This window comes from Tursiops truncatus, chromosome 19 (genome assembly GCF_011762595.2).
Source record: "Tursiops truncatus isolate mTurTru1 chromosome 19, mTurTru1.mat.Y, whole genome shotgun sequence".
Classification (NCBI taxonomy): domain Eukaryota; kingdom Metazoa; phylum Chordata; class Mammalia; order Artiodactyla; family Delphinidae; genus Tursiops; species Tursiops truncatus.
In genome coordinates, this window is record NC_047052.1 from 17,769,600 (window position 1) to 17,783,387 (window position 13,788).

The 13,788-nt window shown below is 38.6% G+C and overlaps 1 protein-coding gene across 5 annotated transcripts in view; it reads right to left on the reverse strand.

Annotated features, from left to right (window-relative positions):
• Positions 1–13,788, reverse strand: part of HAS3 (hyaluronan synthase 3) — a 198,238-nt gene that overhangs the window by 183,361 nt on the left and 1,089 nt on the right. For all 5 annotated transcript variants that reach the window (XM_019935618.3, XM_073796869.1, XM_019935617.3 and 2 more), the window contains exon 2: positions 1,506–2,146. In XM_019935618.3, coding sequence (XP_019791177.1) covers positions 1,506–2,146 — 641 coding nt within the window. The remainder of the gene's footprint in view (positions 1–1,505; positions 2,147–13,788) is intronic.

Below are 13,788 nucleotides of genomic sequence, written 5' to 3' on the forward strand. Positions count from 1 at the left end.
CATTTGTCTCCCTCTATATACCTTCCAACTCTGCCTTTATGAGTAATAAAGAGGACATTTTGACTTGTCATCTCGTACTCTGTTAACTGTCTTTTAATTGATTCAGAACTTGGGCAGCAAAGAAGGGTGTTATTTAATTGGGCCCCCTCTCTGAGCCTCAAGAGACTGTCTCCCTTTGGTAACCTTACAGTCAAGCTCTCAGAGAGTCCTGCCCCTTACAATTTAGCAAACCGTGGTATAGGTGTTGCTTAGAGCAGCAGTTATTGCTGGGACTTGTCCAGCTTCGTAGTGTACACCCACCGTGTCTCCCCTTCTCCCACCCCCTCACTTGGTCCTTTCTCTGTGTTTCTCTTTTCTTTTCTCTCCTCTGAGACCCCTGGGCACTGCTTAGCGCTAGCAATAGCAATTCCAGGACCCCCATCTCAAGGAAGTGCAGGCAGCAGGCACTGATAGAGCTGTCAAGATTCACACCCTGTTGTAAAGAGCACAGAGCTCTGCTCCACAAAATGTAATGCACTGGGGGAGCTCATAATTTCGTGTCACTACTCGGGTGACAATGGCTTTTAAATATTTTCTGTTTTGTTTTGTTTTGTGAGCATAGGCAGAAGAGGGAATAGAAGAGGAGAACAAACAGAAAAGGAACAAGTTGGAGGGTGACACAGAAAGGTGACAGAGAAATGAGGTGAGTGGGCATTATGAAATCTGGCTGCAGTAGGGAAGGAATTACCCTACGTGCGACCCTGGATACATTTATATCTTAACAGCTTCTTCTGGTTAGGTTCCTGTGCTGATGCTGGTGGTCCTCTCGTGGGGGAGTAGTGGTCACTGCTATGTTATACTTGTGAGCCTTGTCTCACCAATTACTGTGTGAGCTGTTTGAGAAAAGGACCACGTCTAATGCTTCTGTAACCTCCACGGCACCTTTATAGTCCAGACACTCAAATCCTTACTGACTGTCAGCAAAACACAGGCACATACCCTTATCATCTAATAATAACAACAAACACTGATTGGATTGTGCAGTGTACCCAGTGCTTTGCATACTTTATCTCCCTTAATCCTCCCAAGAACTTAATGAAGGAGGCATGAATAGTTTAATATTAATGGTAATAACTTTTTGATGAGCACTACTGGGGATTGGGCTAGGTACTTTATACACTTTATCCTTAATCCTCACAGCCACCTTGCAATTATTAAACACATTTTACAAAAGAGGAAACAGAGGCTCAAAGAAATAGCCTGCAACAGCTGTTTCAAAAAATGGCTAGAAGGGACAGGTGAAATGGACTCCCCAGGTGTGAAAGGACTAGTATTTAATAAATGAAAGCTCCAATCCCCTATAAAGAATCATCTATCCACCAGAGATACTTGGATATTCAATAAAAATTCTAGATCTTTCCATCAGCACTTTTCCAAAGAACTAAGACTGTCTTTTATAGCAACTACACACAAGTACACACACATATTCACACAGACTCTCACACACTCTCTCAACGTATGTTTACCTCTTCCTCAGGATTTAGCGGTTTTCTCTTGGTTGGGCAGAATCCCAGCTGGCACAGACCTGCTGCGATATCCCCAAAATGGCGGCAGAAAATCAAGCTCCCCAGAGATGCGTGCTGAGCAACATTTAGGAGGACCTTGCAGCTGGTGTACAGTCTCCGGGGTGCACTGGGGGCAGCACCGAGACACACTACGTCCCGAACAACGGCACCAAACTCAGTCCTGTAACTCACAGGGACTCCAACACCAGGCACAAGATAGGGGCAGACACCCAAGGTAACTACAAACTGCAAAACTGACTGGACAGTCTTTTGCTGTGAGATACTAAGTGTATCCGGGCTCAGGGCAGGAGCAGCTTCTGGAGTCCTCGGGTTGGGTTTCCCTGGATTGAACTCAACTGCAAGGCGGATCATGGTTTCCTTCAAGCACAACAGCAACAGTAAGGTTTGGGAAGTAAAACGCCAGGTGACATCCATACAGTCTTGTCGCCATTCTGCCTCATTAGCAATTTCATCCCTTAGGAGTTTCAATTGCTTCCAGTGAGGATCCTTCAGAAACTTGTCCTCCAAAGCAGACAGGTTAGATTTTAAAGTAGTCAACAGGACATCATGTTTCGTGATCTGTAGTGAACTTGAGCCTGATCCTTTTGAAGAAAGATAAAGGAAATTACATACATGGAAAACAAACTGTACTTTCCTCCATGTGGAATGCCTTGCCTCCTCCAGTTCATCCTCTGAGGCCTGGCTCAGATGTCATTACTTCTAGAAAGTAGTTTTGCCACCCTAACCTAGGCAGAATTCAAGACCACTTTCCCTGCCTTCCTATAGCACTCTGGATGTAGTTAGGATAGAGTACCTAACATACTTCTTCTAGTTTGTTTCTGAGGGCAGAGGCCAGGTCTTAATCAACTTACTGGGCTTAAATTGTAGCCAGAACAGAAATCTAAAAAGCTAAACATTTACCACAGAAGGTTCATTCAGTCAAACTGTTCTAGATCCCAGGGATAAAGGACAAAACGAAGTCCTTTCCCTCATGGAACTTACATTCTAGTGAGGCAGATCACAGAATATAGACAAAGGGTGCAGAAAGGTTAACTTAATCACATTCCCCCCAAAATGTATAGTCTCAATTTTTCCTGAACTTTCTTAAAATGGTCTTTACTGCCCTCTCCCGGTGAAGGAGCTCATATACACTCTCAGCAGTTGACATCCTTGCTGACTCACTCCTTGAAACACTCCTCTCTCGGTTTCTGGGACAGCAAGCACTCTTTCCTGGTTTTCCTCCTACCTCCACGGCCATCTTGCAATGTCTCCTCCGCTGGCTTCTTTTCCTCTACCAGATATCAAAATGTTCCAAGGCTGGTCCTGAACTCTGCACTCTCTTCCTCGACAATCTTATTCAGGCCCAGGTCTTTAAAAATGATCTGTAAGCGAACAGCTCCCAAATTTACATGTCTGGCTCATGTCTACCCTCTAAGTTCCAGGGACATATTTCCAACCGCTGAATGAAATCTCCACTTGGATGTTTTTAGGCATTTGAAATTCAACAAATTGTTGATTCTCACGAGTACCTTTCACTCCCTACTACAATCTAACCAGGTTACTAACTGGTTACATCTCCATCCTTCTCCTTTTCTCTTTTATCCAATCCATCACCAAGTCCTGTCTGTTCTGCATACTAAATGTTTCTCAAATTCATTCAATTTTCTCCACCTCACGACTACAACCTTTCTCTAAGCCATGAACATCTTTAAACTGAAGTACGGCAGCAGCCTCTTAACTGGTTTCCCTACTTATACTCCTCCTCTCCCAAAAGTCTACTTTTCACACATCAGATCTTCTTAATATTTAAAATAGATTTCTCTTGATGGAAGTGTGCACATACACTCCTGATGTGTATATACCTTAAGTGGAAATGCTGAGTCATAGGTATCTAGAAGTCTCAATCTAAATATTATCTCCTCTGGGGTGGCCTTCCTTGACCAATCTAAAAGCCATGCCCCACACTATTAACTCTGTGATAACACCCAATTTCTTTCCTCCGTAGTACTTATCACAATCAGTAATTATTTTATTGGTGTTTATTTTCTTTCTTCTCTATCAGAGTTTAAACTTAATGAGGGTAAACACCATGCCTCTCTTGTTTGGTCTGTGCTTTGCATAGTACATAAAGTAAGCCCCAAATGAGTATTTGTTAGTTGATTGAGTAAAAGAATGAATGAAAAGAGTAATTAATAAAGATCTCCTTAGGACCTCCCTGGTGGCACAGTGGTTAAGAATCCGCCTGACAATGCAGGGGACATGGGTTCGAGTCCTGGTCCAGGAAGATCCCACATGCCATGGAGCAACTAAGCCTGTGCGCCACAACTACTGAGCCTGCGCTCTAGAGCCCGCGAGCCACAACTACTGAGCCCACGTGCCACAACTACTGAAGCCTGTGCACCTAGAGCCGGTGCTCCACAACAAGAGAAGCCACTGCAATGAGAAGCCTGCGCACTGCAATGAAGAGTAGCCCCCGCTCGCTGCATAGCATAGCTAAAATTCTAAGAGAAACCCATTGTCTTACTGGCTTGAGAACCAAAGCACAGAATTCAGGGCAACTACAGCAGGTGGAAAATAAGAAGAGAAATATCAGAAAGGATAGAACCAGACAGGAAGAGCCCCCAATTCTATATAAACTGTGCCCAAATCTCTGGCTAATCTTTGAACTAAGCATGTGTGGGAAGAACTTCAAATAGGTCAGCTAAGATTAAAAGAACTGAAAAGAGTTGCTGCCCACCACAGAAGAGACAGAGCTTGGAGTAGGAAATCAGTCAAGTTAATTGCCTACTTTAAAACAAAACAAAACAGGGATTCTCTGGTGGGCCAGTGGTTAGGACTCTACACTTTCACTGCCGAGGGCGTGGGTTCAATCCCCAGTCAGGGAACTAAGATCCCACAAGCCATGAGGTGCAGCCAAAAAAGAAAAACAAAACAAAACAAAAAAAAGCAATACTCTCTGGAGGACTATAACAGAATCCAGAGTTTCAACAGCATATCCTACATGATGTCCATTATACAATCCAAAAGTTCTAGACAGATAAAGAAACATGAAAACATGACCCACCTCAAGAGAAAGACAATCAATGGAGACTGATCCTAAATGACCCAGGTGTCAGATTGAACAAAGATTTTTCAAGCAGCTCTTATAACTATGTTCAAGGATATGACGGAGGGACTTCCCTGGCAGTCCAGTGGTTAAGACTCTGCACTTCCACTGGAAGAGACATGGATCTGATCCCTGGTTGGGGAACTAAGATCCCACATGCCACACGGCACAGCCAAAAAAAAAAAGGATGTGATGGAAAGTATTCATTATGAATGAACAAATGGGGACTCTCGGCAAAAAAGTGGAAAGTATTTTTAAAAACCCACATGGAAATACTAGAATTTAAAAATAAAATACCTGAAATTTTAAAAAATTCAATTGATGTACTTAACAGCTTTGAGATGACCAAAAAAAAAAAAAATTAGTGAACTTGAAGATATATCCCTAGAAATTATCCAATCTGAACAACAAAGAGAAAAACATTTTAAAGAAATAGAGCCTTAGGATCTGTGAACAATATCAAATGATATATTTGTAATAAAATAGAGACTAACTAGAATAAAAGGAGAGGAGAGAAAATGGAGCACAAAAGGATTTGAAGAAATAATGATCAAAATTCTCTAAAATTTAGTGAAAAAAACATAAATTTACAGATTCAGTAAGCTCAGTGATGCCCAATCAGGATAAGTAGAAAGAAAATAACATCTACACATATCATAGTCAATTGTTAAAACCAGAGATAAAGAGAAAATCTTGAAAGCAGTCAGAAAAATATGACACTTACAGGGGACCAATGCTATGAATGGCTGTGAACTAACCATCACAAGCAATGAATGCTAAAAGATAGTAGAAAAACATCTTTAAAGTGCTGACAGGAGGGAAAAAAAACCTGTCAACTGAATATTCTATATCCAATAAAAAGTAACCTTCAAAAATGAAAGTAAAATGAAGACATTTTCAGAACAATGAAAACTAAGATAACTGACTGTCAGCAGATCTGGAATACAAAGAAATGTTAAAGTTCTTCAAGCTGAAGGAAAACAGTACCAGATGGAAACTTGGATCTTCAGGAAAGAAGGAAAAGCATCAGAAATGGTAAATATGTGGGTAAATATAAAAGACTAATTTTTTCCTCTTAATTTCTTTAAATATATGTAACTGTCTAAAGCAAAATTTATAAAATTGTATTATGGGGTTTATAACTTACATAGATAAACATGAAAACTACAGCATAAAACCTAAAAGGGGTGGGGAGCTGTAAAAGGACCCTTATAGTTGCAAGGTTTTTATGAGTTCTGTGAAGTAGTACAATATTAATTCTGACCAGATTGTGAAAAATTAAGGATGTACATTGTAATCCCAGGATGATTACTAAAAACATAATATGAAAAGGTGGGTTATGGTTATAAAACCATAATAAAATGTTGAAAATATAAATGAATTCAAGCAGCAATAGATTTCAAAACTAAGATTAATATATCTTCTAAGAAAGGATCAAACTGCAATTGATGGTAACTAAAAGAGTGTTCAACAATGCATTATTTATAATACTGTAAAATTAGAAATACATGTTGAGTAAATTATGGTCTACCTGTATCCAACATACTATATGTATATGTAATATTTATTTTGTTTATTATTGTCTCTCCACCAACTAGAATAAAGACTCCTTGAGGACAGGGATGTTGCTCTGTTTTGTTCACTGCTGTATTCTTGCCTGGAACAAGGCCTGTCTGACACACAGTTGCTGTTCAACATAAGTAGTTACTGAGTGAATGAAAAATGGATTATTTGAAGCCATTAAACTATATTGAACATTATTTAAAGACATGTTCACTAAATATATTCTAAAGTGAACAGAGTATGAAACACTACACGGGCAAAAGATATGAACAGTTTACAGAAAAAGAAATGCAAATTGCTCTTAAACATGAACATATGATCAATCTTGCTCCTAAGAGAAAAGTAAATTAAAACTATACTGAAATATCACTTCCCATCTATCAAGTGGCTAAAATCCAAAAGTTTTTATAACACATTTTGTGTTTTACAGAAACACACACTCTCATACATGGCTGGTAAGGGGCTAAAATGGTACATCCCTAAGAAGAGAAATTTGGCAATATCTAGCAAATTACATAAGCATTTAACCATTGGCCCAGCAATCCCTCTTTTAGGAATCTATCCTAAGATAGATACACAGGCAAAAATGCAAAGTGACATATACACAAAGCTACTCATTGCCATATTGTTAGCTAGGCAGCAGTAGGGGAGGGATGGGGTTGAATCAAAGTGTGCTTTGTTTTGCAGAAACTGACGTAAATCATTAAATCACAGAAAGTTCCAGATACCAGCTGTCCTAAAAGGGTTACAATACATCCAACAAGATACTACAGTACAAGCAAACACCCAAGCACCTGCTTGCTTGCAGTTTGGGGCAACCTGGAGTAACTGTTGCCTCATTATAATGCTAACGGTTGATCATGCCTGCCATTTCATGAATATGCATGCCCCCCAGGCTTAAACCTTCCCTGGTCCAGTGGTTAGGGGAGACAGTACTTTGAGAACTACTGTAACAAAGAACAAACCTGACTCCATACTGGAGCTATTCCTTTAGCTCTAACCTTTGTGCCCTGTTGTCTGTACTTAGTCATGCTGGCTCCAAACCTTTGTAGAAGAATGTTGCCTATTGCCTGAAATATACATGATAGCCTTTTCTCAATGCTCTGCCTCCCAGGCTTGACCTTTAAAGGTATAACACTTTGCCTTTCACATAGAGATAAAAAGTTGGAGAAGAGAAAACATTTTTCTCAGTTGGAGGTTTATAGGAACATCATAACTAGACCCATGCGGACAGCTGCAAGAATGTGGGTCTGGCCAGTACCAAGAAGTCTGCAACAACAAGCCGCACCCTTTCCCCTTTTAGTATAAAAGAAGCCTGAATTCTAACTCAGGTAAGATGGTTCTTTTGGACCCTTGTCCACCATCTTCTCAGTCTGCCAGTTTTCCGGGAAAAGCCGCTATTCCCTGCCCCAACACCTGTCTCTCGATTTATTGGCCTGTCATGGGAGAGCAGTGAGCAGTAAGAGCCTGGACTCAGTAACACTATCTCCCTGACTCCTTACTTGTCTTCTGCTTTAAGAAAGTACTTGGGACTTCGCTGGTGGCACAGTGGTTAAGAATCCGCCTGCCAACGCAGGGGACACGGGTTCAAGCCCTGGTCCGGGAAGATTCCACATGCTGCAGAGCAACTAAGCCTGTGCACAACTACTGAGCCTGTGCTCTAGAGCTGGTGCTCCACAACAAGAGAAGCCACCGCAATGAGAAGCCCTCGCACCACAACAAAGAGTAGCCCCCGCTCGCCGCAACTAGAGAAAAGCCCCTGCACAGAAACAAAAACCCAATGCAACCAAAAATAATAAGTAAGTAAATAAATACATTTATTTAAAAAAACAAAGTACTTGGTGTGTTCATTGGCTAAGCACCCCAAGCGATGGACTCACTGAGTCCAGTAAAAGTAATTCTTACATTAACAAAAGGCTTAAAACAACCCAAATATCCATTAATAGAGAATTGGTGAATAAACAGTAGCATATCCACATAATGGAATACCATGCAGCTGTAAAAGGGAAAGAGGAAGACTTCTGTGTACCACTATGCAGTGATCACTAAGACATACTGAATTTAAAAAGTAAGGTGTAGAAGAATGTATACAGTATGATAACTTTTGTGTTACAATGGGAAGGAACATGAAATATATTATTTGTTTTTATTTTTTAAAAAAGCAGTGGAAAAACAAATTAAAAATTAACTAAAATGAGTTGTCTATAGAGAGAGGGAGAGATCAGTGGGGAGGAGACAGGGATGAGTTTTAGAGGTTTCCTTTTGGAGCCCTGTATTTTTTTCATAGTTAAAAAAATTAAATCAAAAAGAAAATTCAAAATATTCCTAAAAATAAAAAACAGGGCTTTCCTGGTGGCGCAGTGGTTGAGAATCTGCCTGCTATTGCAGGGGACACGGGTTCGAGCCCTGGTCTGGGAGGATCCCACATGCCACGGAGCAACCAGGCCTGTGAGCCACAGCTACTGAGCCTGCGCATCTGGAGCCTGTGCTCCGCAATGAGAGGCCGCGATAGTGAGAGGCCCGCGCACCGCAATGAAGAGTGGCCCCCGCTTGCCACAGCTAGAGAAAGCCCCCGCACAGAAACGAAGACCCAACACAGCAAATATAAATAAATTAATAAACTCCTACCCCCAACATCTTCTAAAAATAAATAAATAAAAAACAAATGAACCTAATCTATACTTTATGTCCAAGGTTGCCAAACTACAATCTACAAGTCAAATCAGGCCCACCACCTATTTCTACAAGTAAAGTTTTATTGGAACATAGACATGCTATTTATTTACATATTATCTTGGGCTGCTTTCGAGCTACAACAGCAGAGGTAAATAGTTGTGACAGAGACAGTATGGATCACAAAGCCCAAAATATTTACTGCCTTCTTCTTTACAGAAAAAGTGTGCCAACTCCTACTCTAAACCAAGTTAGCAGCACAACCACACAGAGAATTATTTCAAGTGACTTGAAATATAGAACTTTGTACATCCTGAGGACAAAAACAAACAAACAAAAATCCCTTAGAAACAGCAGGTGTGTTGATGATAGTAATGTATGATTTGTCATTTAAAAATATTATATACATGTGTGAATATATTATATATGAATATGTAACTATATATTTGTGTATATATATATATATGAAATAAGTAAATAACTACATTAATTTCATTAGGAACCAATATTTTCAGATAAGATAAAAACATACCAAGATAAAAATATGAAATATAGTAAAAAAGAATGGCTAGGTGGACAAATACATGTTAAAGAATCTAGGTCATGGTATACAAATTTTCAAGGTAAAATTCCTTCAACTTTTCTATAAGCTTAAAATTTTTCAAAATGTTAGGAAAAATTTAAACTCTATAATATTTCATTTTAATTGTGAATATCAGTACGAACTCTCGATTTGTTTTTTGTCTTCTGTAAATCCATATATTTCCTAGTTCCAATCATTGAAAAAGTCTGGAAGCAATGACACTTCAGTGACAATAAATGTCACTAATGTCTATCTGTGGTCTCTAAATATCACTTTTTCTTAAAGAGATTTGTTTTCAAGAATGCAGCAAGAAATGTATAAGATGAGTCTGAGATATCTTATGAGTGAAAGCAAAGAAGCAATCAAAAGACTACTAGGGTTACTAGGGTCACATCAAAGAGTCCAACAGCCAACTTGAATGGGTCCCACAGGCCACAAATGGAACACTTAGAGTATCAAGAGTAATGAGTACAGGACTTCCCTGGTGGCACAGTGGTTGAGAATCTGCCTGCCAAAGCAGAGGACACAGGTTCGAGCCTTGGTCCAGGAAGATCCCACATGCTGCGACTAAGCCCGTGTGCCACAACTACTGAGCCTGGGCTCTACAGCCCGCGCGCCTACAGCCTGTGCTCAACAACAAGAGAACCTACTGCAATAAGAAGCCCTTGCACCACAACGAAGAGTAGCCCCCACTCACCACAACTGGAGAAAGCCTGCACGCAGCAACAAAGACCAATGTGGCCATAAATAAATAAATAAATTTTTAAAAATAATGAGTACAATAACGGAAACATGTATATACAAAACTCTATTCATAATAAAACAAAACAAAAAAATCACTTCATTGGCTACCTTTGGAGACTGCTGTGACACTAATGTATTATTCTGAAAATTGAACAATAAAAGAGCAGAATGAACCTAACTTTATTAAAATATATACATGTGTGTGCATGTGTACACACATAGAAAAAGACCTCAAAAGCTATACTTCAAGTATTAACAGTGATAATCTCTGGATGGTAGGGTTTTGGGTGATTTTTCTTTTTTGCTTCATTATGTTAAAAAATTTTTTCCACAGCAACTATGTATTGTTTCTGTACTAAAAACATATTTTAAGGTTATAAAACAGTATGCAGTATATGAGATCATTTCTGTAAACAAAAAATACATATAATTCCCAAAATGTAATCTCTGGATAGTGGGATTAAGGTCATTTTAATTTTCTTCTTTTAGTTTCTCTAATATTTTTAAAAGCTTTACTGTAAGGAATATTAACTACCTCTATGAAAAGAAAAACGAACAATAACACTTTTTTTTTCCAACATAGTGAGAATCAGAAGAGTAAGATTTTTCCAGTATTTCTCTAGGACTGTTCAGGGCAAGTGTTCTGACCCACTGGCATGAATATCTGGTTTGTTTGGGTAATATATACCTAAAAAGAAAATGAGTGTTTTCATAGCTTGTTGCCACTAACCATTAAGATCTCTAAGCAATCTCTAAGTGACCTCCTGTGACTTTATAAGATCTTGGAACCCAAACATGGGACACAAAGGAAGTGACTTAAAACAAAAGCTATTAACTGTTTTCCAAGAGCCCCTTAATAAAGTAGTCTCCTCTGCCCTCTACTGGTGACAAAAATTAAATCTACTTGAAAATAAGGCATTCTCTGAGAGCAGCAGTTCTCAAAGTGTGGTATAGGGTCTCAGGTTTTGAAGCCCTTCCCACGATCCTCTCAGAAAGTCTACAAGGTCAAAACTATTTTCATATTAATACTAAGACATTATTTGCCTTTTACACTCTCGTTCTCTCTTGAGTGTACCAAGTCTGAAAAGTTCACTGATATGAGTTCAGATTCCATATTATAATTAACCTTTTAAGAAATTACCTCTTGTTGAGTTTTAAAGAGGAATACACACAATTATCTGAAAAGATGATGGAAATCGCCTCCCTTTCCAACTACATACCTATGTAAGTATAGATTTTCTTCATCTATTTCAATCAAAACAACCTGTCATGACAGATTGAACACAGAAGCAAATACAAAAATCCAGCTCTCTTCTAATAAGACAGACATTAAGGAGATTTGCAAAAATGTAAAACAATGTCACTCTTCCTGCTAAGTTATTTTATTTTGCAAAATACATTTTTCATTAAAAATGTCATTATGCTAACATGTAACAGGTTACTGTTCTATTTAATAAAGTTAAAAGGTTTCTCTTGAAGTCTTAATTTCTAATACAGTAAATATTGATACACATAACCCACATAAAAGCTCTTTTAAGTCCTCAACACTTCTTAAGAGTGTTAGAGTGCTCAAACCAAAAAGTTTGAGATCTGAGGCCTTAAAACAATGTTTTCCAAATTACAGTCATATAGCACTTCCACGATTTTTGTCATTTATTTGAGTACCAGCTGTATTATTAGCTTTACTTGTTTATTTCTTCAAATTAAATCAGTTTTTAAACTTAAATTAGTAATAGTTAATATACCGTCCTAAGGGCTTTGTGTATTTAATTCAATCCTCACACCAACTCTGTGAGGTATGGAGTATTATATTATTATTCTTGTTTCCAGATGAGGAGTCTAAGGTTAAGCTATTTGCCCCAGAGCATATTCAACTCTGGCAAGCTGGCTCCAGAACCCAAGCTCTTGATCACTACTCGATGCTTTTCAGCCTCAAAATATTTCTCTACATACTGCCTAAAACCATCCGTATCACACTTTGGGAAATGCTGCCCTCGTAAACAGTATTATTTATTCTTCCCAATCACCAATGTAAATGTCTATGCTTTGTGACATTTAAAAGCAGACTTCTTAATCTGTGCAGTAGCTTTTATTAAGTTCAAAGTACAAAGCAATATGGTGTGCAAAAATAAGGGTGATACAATTCATTATTTACAAATCACCAAAATTTCCAGCCCCCCACCACCACGTAATTCAAATTTAATGACAGAGTTCAACAAATATATATTTAGTGTGGAAAGTTATTTTTTAGGAAAACTACTGCTGAGATGACCTCAAGCAAAACTTCACCAGAACTGAAAAACCCCTTTCAAATTCTGCTTAACACACTTCCTAATAATGGAGGTGAAGATGTTATTCTTATTTGCCCCATAATTGAGAACAGAAATGAAAGGCAGTGGAAGAGAAAACACTTAATGCTGTAGAACTTTTGATGGCTCAAAAGGGAAAGACTTGGTTTCTTCCCACCTGGACTGAAGTCTTCTTTCTCTTGTAGCCTTCCCCAGCCCCATCCCTGGATAACTCCTTCTCTATCCAATTGCTACCTGTACCATCCATTCACCAATAGTATTATCCTGCCATGTGGAATATCTTTGGTCTATATGTGGAGTACCATCTCCCCAAACAAACAAGATGCTTGAGAGCACAAGTTGTTAAATAATATTTCTATCTCCAAAAGCACTGAGGATAGAATACTATATACAGTTGACTCTCAGTAAATGTTACCTCAAAGGTAGTCAAAGGCAGATGAAAAGATGTTTAATCTAGCTGGATATAATTTTAGCAAATACTTTAATCTTGTCTCAACATCCTCTGTCCACTGGGAACATGTGAATACTTATTATGCACAGGTATTTTTTAATTCCCTTAGCAGCTGATATAATAGCAGAAATATTCACACAATATATAATAGCCTGTCTGTGCAAAATAATACTTTACCAAGTTACTTAAATTATTCTTTTTCAAATAGGAATGCTTGAATTCTCCTAAGCTAAATAAGTACATGTATGGAACTCCACCACATACGCTTTGAGAGTTAAAGAGAGTCTTCCAAAAATGAAGTGTATATGCTTTGTGACAGATGATTACTTCCAGACTTTTTAACTTATTTATTCCTGTTCTCAGTCATGTTCTAGACAGTTTCAGTTGCTGGACAAGTAATCTCTCCATTAGCAAGTTAAAATTGTATTTTGCACAATTTTAATTGTATTTTAATTCTTCATTGGGGCAAAGTAGTATAGTTACCATACTGCAGTTGAAGGTGTCTGAATTCAAATCCTAACTCTACCACTTAGACTGGCATTGTGCAATTTCTAAAGTACCTGAGCCTTGGTTCCTTCATCTGTAAAATGGAATAGAAGTAATACCTATCTCATGGGATTGCTGCGAGAAAAAAAGATACATACATAAACAGCACACTATAGGGAGTGATACTTAGCAGGCACTCAATTACTATTATTATATATATATTTTTTGCCTGCACCTCGCAGATTGTGCGATCTTAGTTCCCCCACCAGGAATTGAACCTGGGCCCTCTGCAGAGAGAGCACTGAGTCCTAACCACTGGACTGCCAGGA